Source organism: Scardinius erythrophthalmus (genome assembly GCF_964197995.2).
Source record: "Scardinius erythrophthalmus genome assembly, chromosome: 5".
Lineage (NCBI taxonomy): Eukaryota > Metazoa > Chordata > Actinopteri > Cypriniformes > Leuciscidae > Scardinius > Scardinius erythrophthalmus.
Window position 1 is genome coordinate 45,101,131 of NC_138225.1, and position 20,571 is coordinate 45,121,701.

At 39.1% G+C, this 20,571-nt stretch overlaps 3 protein-coding genes across 3 annotated transcripts; 1 reads left to right on the forward strand and 2 right to left on the reverse strand.

Moving 5' to 3' along the window:
- Nucleotides 1–1,474: 1,474 nt before the first annotated feature.
- cryabb (crystallin, alpha B, b) lies at nucleotides 1,475–5,751 on the forward strand. Its single transcript, XM_081366655.1, has 3 exons — nucleotides 1,475–2,013; nucleotides 2,938–3,060; nucleotides 3,263–5,751. Exons 1-3 carry the CDS (start codon nucleotides 1,831–1,833, stop codon nucleotides 3,464–3,466), a joined length of 510 nt encoding a protein of 169 aa, XP_081222781.1. The 5' UTR covers nucleotides 1,475–1,830; the 3' UTR covers nucleotides 3,467–5,751.
- Nucleotides 5,752–6,451: 700 nt separating this feature from the next.
- cfap68 (cilia and flagella associated protein 68) lies at nucleotides 6,452–16,505 on the reverse strand (the record flags this gene model as incomplete). Its single annotated transcript, XM_081364792.1, is given in 4 exon segments — nucleotides 6,452–6,483; nucleotides 6,486–6,605; nucleotides 6,723–6,792; nucleotides 16,177–16,505. Coding segments are annotated over 4 exon segments (453 nt in total). The 5' UTR covers nucleotides 16,408–16,505.
- Nucleotides 16,506–17,911: 1,406 nt separating this feature from the next.
- Nucleotides 17,912–19,574, reverse strand: mia (MIA SH3 domain containing; the record flags this gene model as incomplete). The annotated part of the gene is made up of 4 exons (XM_081365892.1): nucleotides 17,912–17,935; nucleotides 18,033–18,143; nucleotides 18,310–18,443; nucleotides 19,445–19,574. 4 exons carry the CDS (start codon nucleotides 19,572–19,574, stop codon nucleotides 17,912–17,914), a joined length of 399 nt encoding a protein of 132 aa, XP_081222018.1.
- Nucleotides 19,575–20,571: the final 997 nt, after the last annotated feature.

A 20,571-nucleotide genomic window follows, 5' to 3' on the forward strand; every position in this document is an offset into this window, starting at 1 on the left:
CTTTTATGCTAAATGTCAGTTTTAATTAAATAATAGCCATTCTAAAAGTATAAGTAGCCTAAAAGGTATAAGAAGCTATACAACAATAAAGCCAACGATTCAGTCAAACATAAGTCAGTTCTCTACATAGTTAAATAGACTAACGTTAAATAAAGCTATAACTTCACTTTGCCCTCACCTAAAACGTTTTGCCAGGGAACAAATAATACATTAATGAGACAAATAAAATAAATAAATCGCCTGTTGGATATACACAGGACGATTTAAATCTCATATTATACCCATAGATAGACTGTAAAAGGTTATACCACTAGACTAGAGACATCCGAGCCAACGGCAAGTCAGCAGCAGAAGCCGAGAAAAGGCTGTTCTCGGCGGGGTACAAGCGCCGAGCGTCCGATTTCCTGGTTCTCACAACTCCGAAAACGTCAGATCAAATTTTCAAATAGGCGCTATCTTTATAAATAAACCAAAGATTTGAGCTTTAAACAACTACATTCTCGCCTGAAATACTCTTAAAACTACATTTCGTGACACATTTATAGCAGTATTTTTAAACTACGCGGGGTTTCTCCTCTGCTATTGACGCTTGCTGGTTGGTGGTGTGAGATGCATTCTGGGATACCTGGCTTGTCAAGTCCGCACAAGTCACCTCTTGATGCATCCTCGGTAAAAGGGTCGGATCAAGAACACATCCGGGGATTCGAACTGGACTTGGCTAGATGTGAACTTTGAATTGGAACAGTACTAAGGCAGCGACTGATGACGTTTCACAAGTCCACAAGAACACAAGTACAGACAAGAACGCATATTGAGAAACGGCTAAAGAGTCCAAACTAACGTGAATGTGACAGCAGTTATTTTAAATTGTAATAATATTTAACAAGATTACCATTTTACTGTACTTTTGATCAAATAAATGCAGCCTTGGTGAGAATGAGAGACTTCTTTCTAAAACTTCTAAACCCCATAAAAAAAAAAAAATCTTACCAACCCCAAACTTTTGAACACTAGTGTGAATCAAATAGTCACCAAGTTCAGCATCCCCCCCCCCCCCCCCGTTTATTATATTAACAGTAAGTCCAAGGAACTAAAAAAGGGCACCACATCCACAAAATGGGCAGACAATGTATAACCACAATCCTTTGCCTTTTTTTAGAGAATATTCACTTACAGCAGTAGCTGAAACTGCTTACACCTTCAAAATTATTGTCCAATCAGTGTGCCAGCTCAAGTAACACTGTCCCCGTACGGTACGCTGTCCAGGCAAGCGGTTGTTCATGGGGATTGACTTTGTATGGTGTTTAGCCTGGCACAGTTATCTCAGCTGCATTCACTGTCAGATTCTGTAAAGACCAAACCTCCAATGGGGCTCAGAACCTAAATATGCATGGGCACATCACCTCTTGGGCATCCTAATCTTTGTTGGCATTAAACAGACCAGCGGAATGCTGAGCAACCAGAGACTTCTCTTGATATTGGCAGGGTTGCTGGACCGGACAGTGCAGTTTCCAGAGCTCTGAACACAGGGTACCATCAGCACTATTGGGGGCTTGCACTGTAATCCAGTTGGTATCTGAGTGAATTGAAATCTGATAAGCTCTTTAGATAACGACAGTGAGAGATAGTTGGAAGAGGGGACGGGGTAGCAAGCAGAGGACAGTGGGAGGGCCGAAGTGAAAGAGGCAAAGGCAGACAAACAGTTTACATCATTATTCCAGAAAGATCCGCAGCTGGCTCGTCTGCCAGGGGCTGTCGGTGTTGCTCTATTTAAGTGCGCAGGCATAAGAGCCAGCAGTTTTCTGAGTGCTGCTAAGGCCCAGACACAAAATGGACATCACCATCCAGCATCCATGGTCCCGCCGCTCCTTCTGGCCATCCTTCTTATCCAGCCGAGTCTTCGACCAGCACTTTGGGGAGCCCATCTCTGAGACCGACGTGATTCCCTCACTGTACTACCCACGACCTTTCTTTCCACGCTGGCCAAGCTGGGTGGAGAGTGGCCTTTCTGAGGTGAGCTGGAAACCTTCGCGGTCCATTTTTTTGTGACTTTTTTTTTAACTTTGTGGTTAATTAATTTTGTAACATTAGAATGACTGTAGTTGAAAGAATGTCTAATTTGTTAAGTCACTATTGCAAAAAAAAAAAAAAAAGAACTAGGTGACCAGGACCCTGACGCAAAGTGGAGGGGCTTGTATCAACCTGAAGGGGTTTTATCTGTGATAACGGCTACATTCTCCTGGCTCAATATTGACTAATAAATAATTTATGGATTATTTTTATGGTAACGCTTTACAATAAGGTTCATTAGTTAACATTAGTTAACTACCTTAGTTAACATGAGCTAAGAATGAACAATACTTCTTCAGTTTTTATTCATCTTAGTTAATATTAATTTCAACATTTACTAATACGTCATTAAAATCAAAGGTTGTATTTGTATTATTAGTTAATGCACCATGAACTAACATGAACAAACAATGAACAGCTGTATTTTTATTAACTAACATTAAAAAAGATGAATAAATACTGTAACAAATGTATTGCTCATTGTCAGTTAATGTTAGTAAATACATTAACTAATGTTAACTAATGAACCTTATTGTAAAATGTTACCATTTTTATTGTGTTATTTTAAATTGAAATTTAATTTGGCTATTTAGTTATTCTTTAATTTAATTAGTTATATGGTTGAATCTCACAAAAACTGACAAGAATTTTTCTAAATGCAAATTTCTGCATAAAGAAGTCTGTGGAACTATTAAGATTTTTACATTGGTGATACTGTAATATTGTAATGAGGAAAATAAAACGTCTGAAATGGTCTGAAAAATACACAGTATATATATATTTAATTTGAGGTGCTTTTTAAAAAAAAAAATAATTGGGATTAGCCAAGACAAATTATTAAATTTGTGTCTTTAATTGTTTCCTTAGATGAAAATGGAAAAAGATCGTTTCGTACTAAATCTGGATGTCAAACACTTTTCACCAGAGGAGCTGTCAGTGAAAATCAATGGAGATTTCATTGAAATTCACGCTAAACATGAGGATCGTCAGGTAGAAGCTTACTGTAGAACATAAACACTGAGCTGCGACACTATACCTAAACCTGTGCCATGTGACTGGCTTTTTTGTTAAAATCCACATGTCATCACCAAGATCACTGGCCTTGTGCCACAAGTAAACATCGAGTTAAACAGAGTGAAAGATGGACCATTCGTTATCACCTGCTCATAACGATGTTGTGCTTTCCTTTCAGGACGATCACGGTTTTGTCTCCCGAGAGTTTACAAGAAAATACCGTGTCCCTGCTGGTGTGGATCCAGCCTCTGTCACTTCTTCCCTGTCTTCAGATGGTGTTCTGATAGTGACAGCCCCACGCAAGCACTCGGACGGCCTGGAGCGCACCATTCCTATCACCCGTGATGACAAGCCCACCCTGGCTGGGCCTCAGAAGAAGTAAAGCTGCTAGACTTCCATGTTTCAACTTTATGTCCCTTGTCTTCCCCTGTCCCAATGTGCTCCGAATAACTTATTAGCCCAACATTAATGACAGGCCAAATGGTTATGATGTCTTTGCTAAGGCAGCCAGAGAAAAACACAAAAACAAACAGATATTAGGCTGAAACTCCATCAACATCAAAACTGTAAACACAGTCTCAAATTGATGAATGCTACTTAAATGATTTTCATAGAAATACAGTTTTACAATAAAGTATTGTCTGCTGCTGATGCCACCAAACAAACAGGCTTTTGTATATCTTGCAGGCTTGACTGCAAGTCAAAGTATTTGAGAGTAGGAGGAGTATTTGTCCTTGGTTTTTTTTTTACAACAAAGACAAACAGGCAATAATAGGTCACTGTTAAACTGAGATGACAAAAACAAACCAAAAATCATCATGTGTGATTCACTGCACACTCTCATTGTCCTATTTAAAAGGGTGAACAAAATATTTATTCTGTTAATCAATGTACGTTCAAATTATTTGTTACATCCAGATATCATAATGGGGTTTTTGTTGTTGTTGTTTGAAGTAAAGTTTATTTTTGATTTAATGATGGATACAGGACCAGAGTATGCATATAAAGGTTAATTCACACCGCACAGACAAACACCAACAAACAAGATTGTTGGGTTTAGTCTGATCAGTGTGTTAACCTGGTTGGCGTCTGTTGGGGTTTGTTTTCCCCCGAATGAACATGTTCAATCAGCGTTTGTTTGTGAACATGACATAAAATTCTAAATCCAACTACCAACTTGTTTGTTGGCGTTTGTGCGGTGTGAATTGGCCTTAAGGGGATGTGGAAAAGTTCTTGAAAAGTGACAGTATTTAATTGTTTTGACCCGATTTGTGAGTGTTGAGGCAGTTTATGAATGGTTGATGGCACATCCGCGGCCATTGCTTCACATTTTAAAGGTACACTATGTAACTTTTGGTCCTCTAGCTGTTAAAAAAACAAAACTCGCATGCATTTTGCGGAAGAAACATTGTTTTGATTGTGCTTCGGCTCTGCGTGACTGTGCGGATTAATATGACCCTTTACAATAGATAAAGCTTTACAACTTAGAGAGCTACATATGGCAGTTTATCTGTTCAATAAAATACCTTACTCACCTGTTGAGTAATAAAAACGCCATCTCCGCGTCGCTTTTACAACATTTCAAATCCCTTAGTTCTCGCCATCTCCAACAAATCCCAGTGTTGATTCTGGTTTTATTATCAGCTTTGTTGCGTTCTCTTTTTGCCAACAGACTCTCCTCTGGTCTGCGTTTTTTAGGAGTGATTCTCCAGAGGTTGGAGATTCAGCTGCTCCATGTCAACTTTTCTCGCTCAGTGACAACTAACCTATGCCACACACCATACATGTGTTAAAGAAGCCGGAGGAACTTTTCTCTATTTAAAGATATGACGAGACACGCACGGGCGAGTGGCATATGGACGCAATTTCACGCACAAACCATCTTGAGAGGTCTAAAACAACGTGTTTTGGAAGAAGGATTGATGATATATTATTTAAATTTTCAACAAAAAATAATTACATAGTGTACCCTTAAACTTTCTCATGATAATAGCAGGAGCAGAGCTTTAAAACCTAGGCTCAAATGGGGTTCTAAACCTCTTTCAAATAAAAATAAATAAATAAAGATAAAATAATGGTATATAATGTTAAACAGCATGAATAGCAGGTACATGGTGACATATTGCCAAGAACAGGTGTTAAACTGCAAAAAATTATAGTCCTATGTGCTGGGAATGAAAGCATATAACATGTATTAATGTTTTGAAAGCATGGTGTCTATAAGGTCAAATGTCTCTTGATTTCCCAAAAAATATTTGACAATGAAATGTGAGCTGGGTGTTTGTGCATGTGAATAAGTGCCAAGAATTTATATTGTTTGCAGTCACTGAGACTATTTGGTTTCTTAGCAATGGCTCACTTATTCAACAACGGTAAAGCTGCTAATACCAAACTATATCAGTCATTTTCTGATATGGAAAACCAATGTAAGCAGGCTCTGACGAGGATGTAGAAAAACATTATTTTTCCTCATATTTAAATCACTCCTCTTCAATAAAGCAAATGCCTAAACTACTGTATTATCCCCAATGAGGTATAACTGAGAAGGAGCTTTTAAAAACATGGCTTTGCACTGTTTACTGCTTACATTCCTTATTAATCACAGCTAACACACTGAATTAACTTATTAACATCATGAATTATTAATAAAAATCATGGACTTTGGTCAAAACCAGTGTGACTGCACTTATTTTTTTTTTTTTCCGAAATTATTCTTTTCAACAAACTATATGACAAAATATTAGTAGTCATCTGGGGGTTTCAACCCGATATCTAGAGAGTACTGATGTATGCAATATACAATTCAGTGGAAGCAAATTATATCCAAATTGCTGAATTAAACACTTGAGATTTAATTAATTCACTCAAATATTTTAAAAATAGAAAAGAAAAGAAAATCATTGATAAGGATAATCTTGGTAGACTTTGAAACTGATATGAGAAAGAAACAGCAAGAAACTTTTTTTACACAGTAACCACATATATCGGTCAATGTCAATAACCTCAAAATGATCAAATATTGGAGAATTTATCAGTCTGGTCGTTATTTGATATGCCACTAAAAAATACATGTATGTATACATAGTATGTGTTGAAATTTTAAACTCATTTTAAACTCAAGTATAGGTGCTTGTTGAAATTATTGACTTTTCACCAGATGAATTGAGGTGAATAAGCAAGTGCAATATAATTAAGAAGCAAAACAATCTAACCTCAAAATCCTAATACATGAAAAGAAATACACATGCTTCAGAAAAATACAACAAATCAATACTTGACAATGGATCACTCACAGAAGTCAGTGATATTGAAGCTGATTTAATTTTGTAAGCAGGATTCCTCCGCCCAAGGCTTCAGTTTGTCTCTGTTATCCGCGCTGAGGCTCAGAAGTCTCCTCTTTTCTTCTCTATGTTGAGGGCTTGTGAAGTCCAGTCTGTAGCAGGAGTTTGGCACACACTTAGTGTGTGGAGGGTTCAGTTCTGGTTGGTGGCCAGGGAAGCTTCTTGACTCTCTCTTTGGTGCTGATAAAGTGGAAATACCAAGGTCTTTACATAAGCATTATTATTTTGTTGAATTAAAAAAAAATTATCTACATTTAAATAAATAATAAATAATAAAGTACATTTAAGAAAACCTACTTGTGTAAATCGGCTGAACATCAGGTTTCTTATAGCTGGAATAATATGTGGTTTCAAAATAGTGAGAGAACTGTAAAGGGGGAACAAATTCAGGGTTATTTCACTGTTGAGCACAAAACTCGTATTTGGACAATTAAAGGGTTAGTTCGCCCAAAAATGAAAATTCTGTCATTAAAGGGTTAGTTCACCCAAAAATGAAAATTCTGTCAGTAATTACTCACCCTCATGTTGTTCCAACCATGTAAGTCTTTCGTTCATCTTCGGAACACAAATTAAGATATTTTTGATGAAATCTGACAGAATTCTGACTCTTCCATAGGCTTCCAGAGTGACCGAAACTCGCCGACCCAGAATAGTTATTAAAAACATCGTTAAAATAGTCCAAGTGACTCCAGTGGCTCAATCTTAAGTATATCAAGCGATGAGAATACTTTTTGTGCACAAAAACAAACAAAAATACCGACTTTATTCCACTATTCAATTCCTTCTCTCTGGGCCTCGTAGTGTTTTTGCGTAGCGCGTCTGTGTTACACGTCACCACGTAGGCTCACAATTGGCCAAAGCAGGTCATGTGTGTGATGCGTGATGACGTACAACACAGACGCGCAGCGCAAAAACACTACGAGGCCCAGAGAGAAGGAATTGAATAGTGGAATAAAGTCGGTATTTTTGTTTGTTTTTGCGCACAAAAAGTATTCTCGTCGCTTGATATACTTAAGATTGAGCCACTGGAGTCACTTGGACTATATTAACAATGTTTTTAATAACTATTCTGGGTCGGCGAGTTTCGGTCACTCTGGAAGCCTATGGAAGAGTCAGAATTCTGTCAGATTTCATCAAAAATATCTTAATTTGTGTTCCGAAGATGAACGAAAGACTTACATGGTTGGAACAACATGAGGGTGAGTAATTACTGACAGAATTTTCATTTTTGGGTGAACTAACCATTTAATTACTCACCCTTATGTTGTTCCAAACCCGTAAGACTTTTGCTCATCTTTGGAACACAATTGAAGATCTTTTTGATGAAATCCATTGACAGCTACACAACTACCACTTTGACACTCCAAAAAGTTCATAAATAGATTGTAAAACTAATCCATATGATTTGAGTGGATTAGTCCAAATTTTCTGAAGAGACTTGATCGCTTTATATGATGAACAGATTGAATTTAGGCTTCGATTCACATATAAACATTTGTCAGTGACATAAACAGAAGCTCAAACGAACCTGCTTGACCCACAAGAACAAACTTCCTTGGTTCTTACAGAAGCTCAAATGCGCTGCATAACACAAGAATGAACCTCATTGGTTCTTGCATGTCAAGCAAACATGCTTGAGCTTGTACCAAAACCTCATTAGGGGTAGATTATTTATATTGTGATTGACCTATGTATTGGTAGTCATTATAATGTCTTCATGGGATGTTGTTTTTACGTGCATAGGTCTTTAACTCTGTAACAAACTCTCGTGAGATTCAGAGGGTGACCTCGCATAGCTCAACAACACGTCATCCTATAGAGGAAGATTGTAGTATATGGGGAGCGAACAGACCGTCATGGGGCGGCGATTGTTTGCAAGTTCATATCAAACCCTGGGATTTTTTAGTGGACTAGAGTTTGGGGCCGAAATATGTTGGTGGATTTTTTATCTGTCTCATTGTGGAGCTTGGCATTTTTTGGATTGGATGGCTCACCTTTGAGGATTTAAAACAGACACGGTCTTCACAAAGCTGCTCACGGACTTTATCTGCCTTATCGGTGAGACTGATTCAAACTGTGCATCAACATGCAGGAGTGAAAAACTATTGACCCTCACGTCCACACTTATGTAAAAACACACACATGCTGGGTTTATTTTGTCATTGTAAGCTTTATAAATCTGTTATGTACACTTCACAACTATTTTGCCTCCTTTATTTACTTCCTTAAAAAGATCTATTATTTCTCTTGATATAAAATTCTCAGTATAGTACGGGAAGTACTACATAGTGCTGGCCCGTACGGGGAAGTTCTATTGTTTTACTTTAATGGATTTGTTTGTTAAATTGTCACAAAGGAGGAAATAGAGAGTAACACACCGATGTCAATTGTTCAAGATGCTACTTGTATTAACAACCAAGTTGCATCGACTCCCAGTAATAATGCTGACAAAGTGGTGGATACTGCTGGGTTAACACCTAATTTAGATTTCTTGACTGGTCCATTTGTTACAAGACGCAATCATACTTCTGAAGTAACATCCATATTGAGTTCTCTTTACATTTCTGATGTTGATGATGAAGTTGATGATGTAGAGAAAGATGAATGTGATGTTAATGACATGCAAATTATGAGAGCAGGATTTACTGGCTCTTGGTAATCGAGTACAGGCGGGGGAACATGATTTCAAACAATCTGTGGAGAGTGCACTAAATAGAGAAACAACTTTTCGTAATGCCGTGGACGCTAGCTTGGCAGAGTTGGATGAATATTTCCAGAAATCTCTGTAGAAGTGGGAAAGAGTGGTGGTTGACTGTTTTCTGAGGAGAGACGAGAGGTGGGAAGGTCAGTTACAAAAGCTGTGATTTACAAGTACACCTTCTTCCTCCAGACACCAATTTAAACTCCATTTTCTTCCCTGTCATCTATTGATGCTCCTAAAACCCCAATTCCAGCCACTAGAGTCAAACAACCTCCCAGTTACATATGATGTTTCACCTGTTGATACGCAACTTACTACTGTGTATAACCAACGCATTCTCATCCTTGGGCGTCATTTACTGACGCTTTTGACATTTCGTTGACATCGAACGCACATGGCACCCTTTAGCGTCAATATGACACGCACAGAGCTTTGTTCGGTTATGGGTAGGTTTAGGTCTGGTGTAGGGTTAGGGTTAGACCGCTAGGAGGCGCCTTCTGGCCCATTTCTATCTGCGTCTCATATTGACGCTAAAGGGTGCCATGTGCGTTCGATGTCGACGAAATGTCAAAAGCGTCAATATATGACTAGGATGAGAACGGGCTGGTATAACCCTACAGCTGTTTCTTCATTATGTGCCCAGCCATCGATTCGTCTGGAATTTCCCACCTTTGGTGAGTCTTGTAAGACTGCTGATGTACTCACCTTCATTGAACAGTGTGAAAACTACTTGGAAATCCGACCGCTTCCTAGTTTAGAGCTCATTGGGACCCTGAGCACAGTGTTGTGTGGTCCTGCTCTGAGCTGGTGGAAAGCTGTGAAAAGGAAGGTCTCCGATTGGCAATCCTTTAAAAAAGCATTCAGGACAGCATTTCTACCTGAGGATTACATCACTGATGTGGAAGATAAGCTGATATCGATGGTTCAACAACCTGGACAACATTTGAGGGATTTTGCTTATGATTATTGGGCCCTTTGTCTGAAGTGCAAATCAGATATCTCAGAGGATGATATAGTGAGTCGTGTTCTGAATAACATTAACCCCAGGGTGTCAGGATGTCTCAGAGGCACAGTGAGGACGATTGAACAGTTGGTAAAGGTGGGTTCCATGGTGGAAAAGGACTGCATGGGGGCTAAAGACTACTGGAAAAAGCTGACAGTTATAATAGCAAAGAAAAGACTGATAAGAAACAACCTGAACGTAGTACTTCAAAACATCTGGCTGGACTGAACATAGCACAACCTCACTCAGTGTCATCAGTCTTATTGATCCCTGTAACAGTAAAGAATAAAGTTGCTGACACAGGAAGTACATTTACTTTGATGCAAGAAAGTCTGTGGAGATCATTAGGAGGTGACGTGTTGTGGTGTTCGGCTGGACATCCACAACGTTTCATATAGGCTGATGGACAAGTGCACCAAGCGATTGATCAAAAAAGCATCAGTTATAAGTGGCATAACATAAGATAAGTGGCATAACATAAGATTTTTTGATGAAAAAAGTGCGGAGGTGCGGAGAGGACGCTGGCGTTGGCTGTTCGCCGCTTCTCTGCAAATTCGCGCAAATCCGCCCTACCGTACTATTCTTATTGTAGTTACTGAAATCGCTACAGCAATTGATGGATATTTTTTTTGCACTTAGTAGCCAACTGATTGCTACGTGAAGTGTTACCTGGCACATACCTTTTACTAAGCTGTATCCGGCAAAGTCAGAGTGTATTCTTCACTCTTTGGCTTCAAATCCCTGAGCCCTGGAACCAACTTCGGGTTCTGCATCGCCTCTGCCTTCAAGCGGATGTCTGCACGTGGAATACCATCCCTGTGGAAGCTGTGGATTATCTTGGCTTGTGTCGCTGTCTTTCACCAGTACTCGCCTGGATATCGGCTAGCCGCTAACACATTACGCATCATGTTGTGGTCCGACACCTCAATGCAACATCTCCGACCTCTCAATAACAACAACCGAGCTCCTCTGCAGCAACTGGATCTTCCGTACCGACCTCGATATATCCATAGGGGATCAAGGCGCCGGTTTGTTGTGTTTAAATCCGGTGACCACAGCTCCATCTCATCCCTCTGGTCGGCATCGCGTCCCGTTGCGCAACTGACACGTCACCGTTTGCGTCATCAGAGTACCGCCACTCCTGGCATAGATAGTGCTGGGTGTAAACGGTGCACTGTAAAACCTGGAGTGGATCGCAGGTTTCTCCGCCCTGTCAATAAACTGGATTTTAGAGCTCAAATGACATTTGAACTGCTGAATGTGCAGTCCCTGTCAAACAAATCTGGACTTATATACGACCACATCCTGGATAAGGGGATAGACATTCTCTGTCTTACAGAGACATGGCAGCAGCCTGGAATATATTCATCCCTAAATGAGGCCTGCCCACCCGGGTACAACTACCTCGATAAGGCTCGTACAACTGGCCGTGGTGGGGGCCTAGCTGTTTTATATCGCAGCAACATTGAACTATCCCCCGTGTCTGTGCCCAGTACTGGCTCATTTGAAAGTCTGGTTTTCAGTTGCAAAAAAGCTTTTTCAGCAACAATAGCCCTCGTCTATCGCCCTCCCAAACCACAACCAACTTTCATCACTGACATTCATGATTTTCTAATCTCCCTATGCACAGCTCACTCAAATATTCTGGTTATTGGTGATTTCAACATACACGTGGACTCCCATAACTGTAAACTGGCCTCAAATTTCAAACAAACCCTGGATTGTCCTAACCTTCAACAGCTTGTGGATGCCCCCACACACAATAGGGGGCATACACTGGACCTTGTCATTACAGACTCCCTCTCAGTTTCAGGCCTTCAGATGTATGACGTGGGTGTCTCCGATCACCTGGCGGTTACATTTGAAGTCCCAATATTAGCTCCTCCCACCAAACCAAAACGCCATATTACCTTCAGAAACATCAAGAACTTGGACACCACCTCCCTCAGTCAACATCTCCAGCATCTCTCCCCCTCTCCTCATTCATCAGCTGACGACTTAATGGACTACTACAACACCAGCCTCACCTCTATTCTGGATTGTCTTGCTCCATTAAAAACCCGGACAGTCAAGTCAAGTCAAGTCATCTTCATTTATATAGCGCTTTTAACAATGTAGATTGTCTCAAAGCAGCTTTACAGAGATAAGCGTATAATTTAAGGTAACAGAGATTGTTTCGGCTTTACAGCAGAGTTAAGTTATTTCCATCTAAAGTTAGTTTTAATTGATTTGGTTCCGTCGTAATGATCATTTGTTATTAATTTAGGGGCCGCTAAGACGACACCATTCCCTCTACACAGACTTTAAACGCGAACCTGTGAGAAACGCTGATGGCGTTCACATGCGCATTTAGAATGGGTTCTATAGTTATGTACGTTTGAATATACGCAGGTTTGGAATTCCCTACAAGCCAAGCCTAAACAAAATACTTGTCTTTCCTTATAAATTTTGATAAGGAATTTTATTTTATTTGTTGCTTTGGGGTAGGACCGCGAGACGAATTTTCCCGACTACGCCTTATCTGTAGAGTGGTAGTGGGATCCTCCATAGGGAGAGACTAGTTGGCACTTCAGCACTGCGTTGTCATCGGTCCAGGCGAAGGTCCTTCGTCAGATCTGGATACGGCCTAGATCCGGCAGGCTGCAGGAAAAACCTTGGGATAAACACAGACACTAAAATTAGCGTAGATGCCATTCTTCTCATGATGTAACGAGTACATCAGGATTTTTGGGAAGTGTTCCCGGTTCCGGCTGACCTAATCTATGCAGCATAACATTAAATTATAGAAGTCTATAATGTATTATGTGAAAGCTAGGTCAAAGAGATGTGTCTTTAATCTGGCTTTGAACTTTGAACAGTCACGTTTACCCGCTCTGCCCCCTGGTTTACAAACGAGCTGAGAGGGATGAAGAGGTCTGGCCGTGTCCTGGAGCGTGCCTGCAAAACATCTGACCTGACGGTGCATAAGTTGGCCTACCGGGAACATCGTAGGGCTTATGCCAAAGCACTCTCCAAGGCTAGGTCAGAACACTACTCAACACTTATAAACAATAACCCAGGTAACTCCAAAAAATTGTTCTCCACAATAAATCACATCATCAAACCACAGATCTCCTCATTCTACAGTCCAACCGATATAAATTGCAACCGGTTTCTTGATTTTTTTTACATCTAAAATTGACATTATTCGCTCCTCATTTCCACTTCTAAATAGCACCTCACTAGACCTGCCCGCAACACCCATCGCTCAAACTCTATCAAAACTGTCCCCCACAACGCAGCAGGAGGTCGAGAACATTATTCGTAAATCCAAAACATCCACTTGCCGCCTTGATCCCCTCCCATCTCCTCTGCTTAAAACTCACACTAACTCTATCAGTTCCCTCATAACCAAAATAATAAACATGTCCGTAGAGACAGGCTATGTTCCGACCTCCCTCAAAACTGCTCTTATCAAACCCCTCCTCAAAAAACCCACCCTGGACCCTACATCACTGTCGAATTACAGACCAATTTCTAATCTCCCATTCATCTCCAAACTCCTGGAAAAAGTTGTTTCCACCCAGCTCCATAATCATCTCAAATCCAACAGGCTAAAATTTTACCCCCACCTTTCCTTCGACAGTCATGTCACCTCCATCTGCAAAACTGCATTCTTTCACCTCCGCAATATTTCCAAACTGCGCCCCTCCCTCTCCCTTTCTGCTGCAGAGAAGCTCGTCCATGCTTTTGTCTCCTCCAGGCTGGACTACTGTAATGCACTCCTCATCGGGATTCCTGGCAGGAGCCTTCAAAAGCTCCAGTATGTTCAGAACAGCGCTGCCAGGGTCCTGATGAGGGTGCGAAAACATGAGCACATCACCCCCATCCTCCGTTCACTGCACTGGCTCCCCATTCAGTCCCGCATAAAATATAAGGTCCTCCTTCACACCCATCACTGTCTGCACGGTGCGGCCCCCACTTACCTCACTGAGTTGCTCACACCAAATTCTTCAACCAGAACCCGGTCAGGCCAACAGCACCGTCTGGTCATGCCCAGGACACGGCTCAAAACAATGGGCGACAGGGCCTTTCAAGTCGCTGCTCCCTGCCTGTGGAACGCCCTCCCAGACCACCTCAGGGCCCCGCAGACAGTGGACACATTCAAAAAAGGACTAAAAACCCACCTTTTTACACAGGCTTATTTTAACAGCTAATGCTTGTTTTTAGTCCCGTCTTTTAACATGTAGTGTTTTTATTGTATACTGTATTGTTTTTAATTATGTTGTATTGTAGCACTTTGAGATTTGGTGTCAAATGTAAAGTGCTTTACAAATAAAATTTATTATTATTATTAACCAGGTATGTCGATTGAACACATATATTATGCAAGTATAATATTCACCTGGCCAAAACAGATATGGCCTGAAAACTGATGAAGGTTATGATTACTATACCTTCTTACCAGATCAGAGTGCTCCAGGGACAATATGTTATTTATGCCCTATATTATTATGCCCTACCTCCTTCCTGGGAACCTCCATTCAAACCACTGATATCTGAAGATGCACCAGTACTGGACTCAGATAAACCTGAGGAGCTGCAGAAGCTGATGGCTTTGTGTTATTTGACACAATGCCAATTAAATCCAGAGCCTATTGGGTATCTCTCTTCAAGAAACATGTAATTGAAGATCATGTAGACCAAATGCTCAAAGACAATATCATTGAGCCCTCCTTCTCGCCTTGAGCCTGCCCTGTCGTCCTGGTCCCCAAAACTGATAGTTCGTATTGGTTCTGTGTGGACTACAGGAAAATAAACAGTAAAACAGTACCGGATGCTTATCCAATGCCAATCATTCACAACATCCTTGAGTCCTTGGAAGGCGCAACCTTGTTTACTACCTTAGATCTGCAGTCTGGCTATTGGCAGATAGAGATGGAGGAAGAGAGTAAAGCCAAACCAAAGTGCTATTTCAATTTCAGGTTATGCCTTATGGTCTCTGAAATGCAGCCGCCACTTTCTAGAGACTCATGGAAAAGGTTTTGGCAGAGCTGAGAGGACAATTCTGTTTCGTGTACATCAACGACATAATAATTTACTCCAAATCATTGGAATAACACATCAATCTTAATATAATTCTCCAAAGAAAGGCCAACCTTACCCTCAACATGAAGAAATGCCATTTCTTCAAAAGACAACTCAAATTCCTGTAAAATTCTCAGTATACTACGGGAAGTGTTACAAGCTTCCATTTACCACAACTGATGTGTGAGTTGAGAATGTTAATGTGAATAAAAGCCTAAATTCAATCTGTTCATAATATTAAGCGATCATGTCTCTTCAGAAAATTTTGGTTAAATCGCTCAATTCATTTGGATTAGTTTTACGATCTCTTTATGAACTTTTTGAAGCGTCAAAGTGGTAGTTGCTTAGCTGTCAACAGAGGAACAGAAAACTCTCAGATTTCATCAAAAAGATCTTTGTGTTCCAAAGATGAACTAAAGGCTTGGGTTTGGAACGACATGCGAATGAGTAATTCATGACAAAATATAAAAAGATAGCACAAGCACACTTTCACAAAACATAAGTTTTAAAATGATTAAACAATCGATGTTCAATGTTCAAAATGAAGGCAAAAATGATGTGGCCTTTTTGTGATTAACAAATGTTAGTGGAACATCTTCATATCTTAAATGATTAACCACACCTGTGGTAACAACTCATTTCTGAGAAATGCTCTTGGTTTTATATTTATCTAAAGCAATGAAATCCAAACATTTTAAATGTGACTTATAGGTGAATATGTTGGTTTCACAGACAGGACTTGTATTAAGCCAGGATTAGGCCTTAGTTCTATTAGGACATTGAAGTAGCTTTTATAAATATGTGCCTTAAAGACACATTACTGATGTGCATCTTGATACAAAACAATGACACTGACTTATTTTATGATATGTCAGTGCAAGTTGCTTTAAGTTAAATCAGCTCAAACATTCATTTTAGTCTGGGACTAGGCAACTTGTCTGTGAAACCGGGGGTACGTGTTTTTACCCAACAAAACCAACCTGGTGAGGAAGGGGGCGTCGTAACGCCCCAGTACGGCGAGTGTCAAACCTCTCTTCCGACCAGTTACCAATGAGGGTGGCATTTGAAAAAGAGTCTTCTTTCGTTGAGCATCGCCAACCGTACTGGTTGAATTTGGCCTCATCAGTGAAATCATACCAGACCTCAGATTGTCCAGAAGCCCGAAGCATGTGATGAAAAGCAGGGCTGTTTCTTATCCATGGAAACTCCATGTTTATTGGACAATGTTATATCTTAGAATAGAGCTGCTCAATTTTGAGAAATAAAAAAGGTAAACGTTGTTTTTAACAAACTGCAACCACAACAATATCAATATACAAAATGCCCAATAAATAGTCAACTGTTTTGTTAACATTAATCAAAACTAAATATTTTTCTGCTAAGTGATTTTGTAGGCTACATACTGTAGCTTTCTTTTACGGAAAGCAACATTTTTCACCATTTTTCAACTCTAATAATGTTCACTAATAATGTTCTTTCTTGTTATACACTAATAAGTAACTTAGCCTAATACATTTCTAATACAACTTTTAAAGGAATGATACAATAATTCTTATCAGTAACTTCACCCTAGAACACCCAAATAGCATATTTGTAGAAGTCGCTCACTAACCAGTACGGCGCATTACATTGTATTTACTAAATTTGAAGTGAATTTGAATTATTTGTGAAGAAGATGCACTCACCTTGCTAACAACGCCAAGCTGTCATTGGTCTCCGTGGAAACGCACATGACGCAACCAGAGCCGTTACGACACTCGCATAGACCTCCACGGTGACGGGAATTGAGGAATGCGGAAGGATCGCCTGTCGTGGCGCAACCAAATAGTTCCAAACAATGCATTAAACTCCATTCATTTCATTTATTGTTTCTCAAGTGCGCTGGTTGGTAAACTGATGAAATTACTGCTTTTTTTTAACGCACTAGTTGACCTCCCAGGAATATAGTCATTAATTATATTTTATGTAGCGCGTTAAAGGTAATGTTTATCGTTTGATAATAGTCAGCTAACGTGAGCAACACTTAAATAGCTAACGTTACCATAACCAGATGCTAGGTGTCATTTTTTTTTTAAGTTTTATTGAGTCTTTCTGCAGTCTTTTTCTCCCTGTAGGAGGTCGCATGAGTTTCTCTGAAGACTGCATCAACGAATAACTTATCTAGCCCCTCAAAATATAGCCTATCGTTGAATGCAATTAGCAACCTCGTTGTTTTGTTTGTCACTGTGGCGGGTTAAATTAATATTTGCTTGCATTCATTAGTATTCACTTATTGTGTATGATTATGTGAGTATCATAAAATAACATTAGGGTGTGAGTAATTTAAAAGTAACATTTAACATGTTTTACGACAGCTCTGGAAGCAACTAGTAACAACCAAATACTGTACCTGCTGCTAAAGACTATCAAGATCATTAAAGGCAGATGCAATCATTTCCTGGTTGAGTAATAATTGATTTTCTCTTTATTTCTCATTCAGAACTTTCCTTACCAAAACATCAGGTGATACTAAGAAACACTGATCGCATGCAAGAGAAGCAGCCAAGTAGCAGCAGCTCAGTTTTATTCAAACTATTGCATCAATAAGCATTTACAGTCTACAGTCACTGTTCTGTATGTTTTCCTTATCTGAATAGTTGAGTAGCGTAGAGATAACAAATGTGCAGAGTGGAATCAAGAATCATGTTTATTTTCCAGACGAAGCATCACACAATCCTAATAGCAGTAGAAGTCCCATTTCTAAAAAGAAAAAAAAAAGAATATAAATGAATCTTGTATTTGTTTGTGCAACAATTTTGTTTTTTGTTGATCATAAACAATAAATTCAGATACGCACATCAGTCTTGACCTCAACCTCAGCAGGCATTAAAACATGCGTCTCTTCAACAACACTGCTGGGGAAGAATCCCAGACGAGCCTCCTGCTCTCCATAATACGACCCTTGGACCTTCACAAACAGTTATCTTCTGTTACACTGTGTGTCTTCATTTTCAGAGGGGAAAGCATTTGTTTTTGCACACATTACAAGACAATCGTGGATTTGAATACTGTGATTAAAATATTGCGATGTTTGCAATTCAGATCGGCCTTGTTATAGGCTATACTGTACTTACACTACCAGCCCAGAAGAGGTTCCCACGGTCTTTCAGCATGGCATACACATAGACAGACTGGCCTTGCTGGATAGGAATGAAGCGACAGTCTTGCGGGTAATAATCCTGCAGAGCTCTAGCGATGAGAATGGGATCTGTGAATACACACCCAGATGTGTAGTTGACACAATGTCCTACAGTCAGTGTGACATGCTCCTTTTAAAACTATTCACTGTAAAAAAAATATATGATCAAGTCATGGCAACTGGTGGTTTTCTGGTGGTAAAATGTTCTATTATGTTAACTCATCAAAATAATTTAAGCAATTTCATCTTTTTTTCTATAAGTTAAACAAGATTCAACTCAATTTTTCAGGTCAGTTTAATATTTTTTAAGTTGAAAAAAGGCAGCAACTGAACTTAAAGTTCAAATATAGTTTTGGAATACTTATTGTTTTATTATTTAACTATTAATTATTGTTCTGCATGTAGTTTCTTGGACCTCATATTAACTGGAAGATTAAATACTTGTTCTTTTATAATTCATTTTTAGAATTATTTAAACATAAAAAGAAGAAAAACTGAAAAAAAGATGAATAACTTTAAATATTGGTGATAGTTACAGTATCTTAAAATGTAAACTTTCCCTTACAACTTCATATTATAAACTATAACAAAATGCAAAGGAAATAATAAATATGTCCATATTATTTGTCAAATATAAAATTAGAGAATAAACCAAATAGTTTTTTTAAGTCTTTTTTTTCTTCTTGTGCACAACTGGCCTACATAAAAATTTAACGGAATATATTCAAATTTACGGTAACAATTTATTGATTTTAGGCAATATAATATTTATTATCTTATTATTTATAACAGTATTTATTAATCTTTTTAACATTAGTTAATAAAAATACAAATGTTCATTGTTAGTTCATGATAGCAGGTCCATTAAGTATTAAATAAAATATACAACTCTTGATTATTGTATTAATGTATTGGTAAATGTTGAAATTAACATTATGGGATTCATTGTCAGTTCATGTTAACTAATAAGTGCAACCCTAATGTAAAGTGTTAGCAAAGTTACTTTTCTGAAATTCAACATAAAAATAAAATAAAAAAAAATAAAAAATTTGCTGGTTAGCATTACTCACGGCTACACTCTGAATCGGCGCATAGCTTCTTGTCCGAGAGTTTGGGCATCTGCCTGCCGGCCTGAGAAGCCAGTGGCAGGAGGCCACACAGCACCAGGAGAAGAGTCCAGTTAGTACAGTGTTTCTCCATCTCTGTGTATCTGATTCTTAAGTTTGTCTGAACAGGACTAAAGTTCAAGTGGGAGGGGCCCAGTTGAGGCCAAGCCCCTCCCCTTTTCAGAAGGTAGACTATAAAAATGCAGTAACACTCTACTCAGATTAACTGTATTTACTTACAGTACACAAGTGATTTAACTTATTTTTTACTGAACAATTTAAGGACAAAATGACTCATTGCAAACATAATTATCTAGTTAACAAGGTTTTCTTGTCTACAGCTATAAGCCAAGATTCGGAGCAGGGCCAGTTGCTGTAACTAGCTTCATTCAGGCTCTGCAAGAGAAAAATATGAAGTATAGAAAACAGGAAGCATTGCTGCAAGTTTCACAGGCTCTCGCTTGTGTAAATATTACTAATCCTATCTGACTCCACACTCAGTTCATTGTTACTATAGTGAGGGACACAGCCAGGCCACAGGTCCCATAGCGCCGCCAAGTTTCAGAGACTGAGGCCTTCGCCAGGGTTTGAACAACCCATCCTTTCACAGTGGCAAAAATCAACACTCACTTTGATTCAAAACATTCCTTATGGTCTCTCTGAGCCATTTCCATATTTGGATCACCTTAGAATATCATAATCAATCCAACAAAGCTCAATTTAAATTAGATCATCATAGATCAAACTTGATCATCTCCATTCATTAATAACTGGCAGCTGGTTTGCCTGCAACAGTATGAAGTTGTGTAACGAAGTGGGTGACTTTAACCACAAAGTGGCAGCACTGAGCAGATTACCTAACAGCCCCTGAATGGCTTCTTTTATGCTGAGAATTTCTACATCTGACACTGGAAATTACGAATACTTAACTTTAATACAACGTTTTAGATAGAGGACGGTTTCGTAACATTATTATAAAATTATCTTTGAAGACTAAAGCATTTTATATTCCTATTTTTTCATTTTTTTTAGAGATTAATTGCAAGTCATTAAAGTTTTAAAACTGAATTCTTATTTGATAATTATTTTTT

What these genes read in the sequence shown, in the direction of transcription:
- cryabb (XM_081366655.1), top strand. Translation starts at nt 1,831, where the DNA reads ATGGACATCACCATCCAGCATCCATGGTCCCGCCGCTCCTTCTGGCCA. An exon ending in TGGAGAGTGGCCTTTCTGAG is followed by an intron (nt 2,014 to 2,937) that starts GTGAGCTGGAAA and finishes TTGTTTCCTTAG; the next exon opens with ATGAAAATGGAAAAAGATCG. An exon ending in CTAAACATGAGGATCGTCAG is followed by an intron (nt 3,061 to 3,262) that starts GTAGAAGCTTAC and finishes CTTTCCTTTCAG; the next exon opens with GACGATCACGGTTTTGTCTC.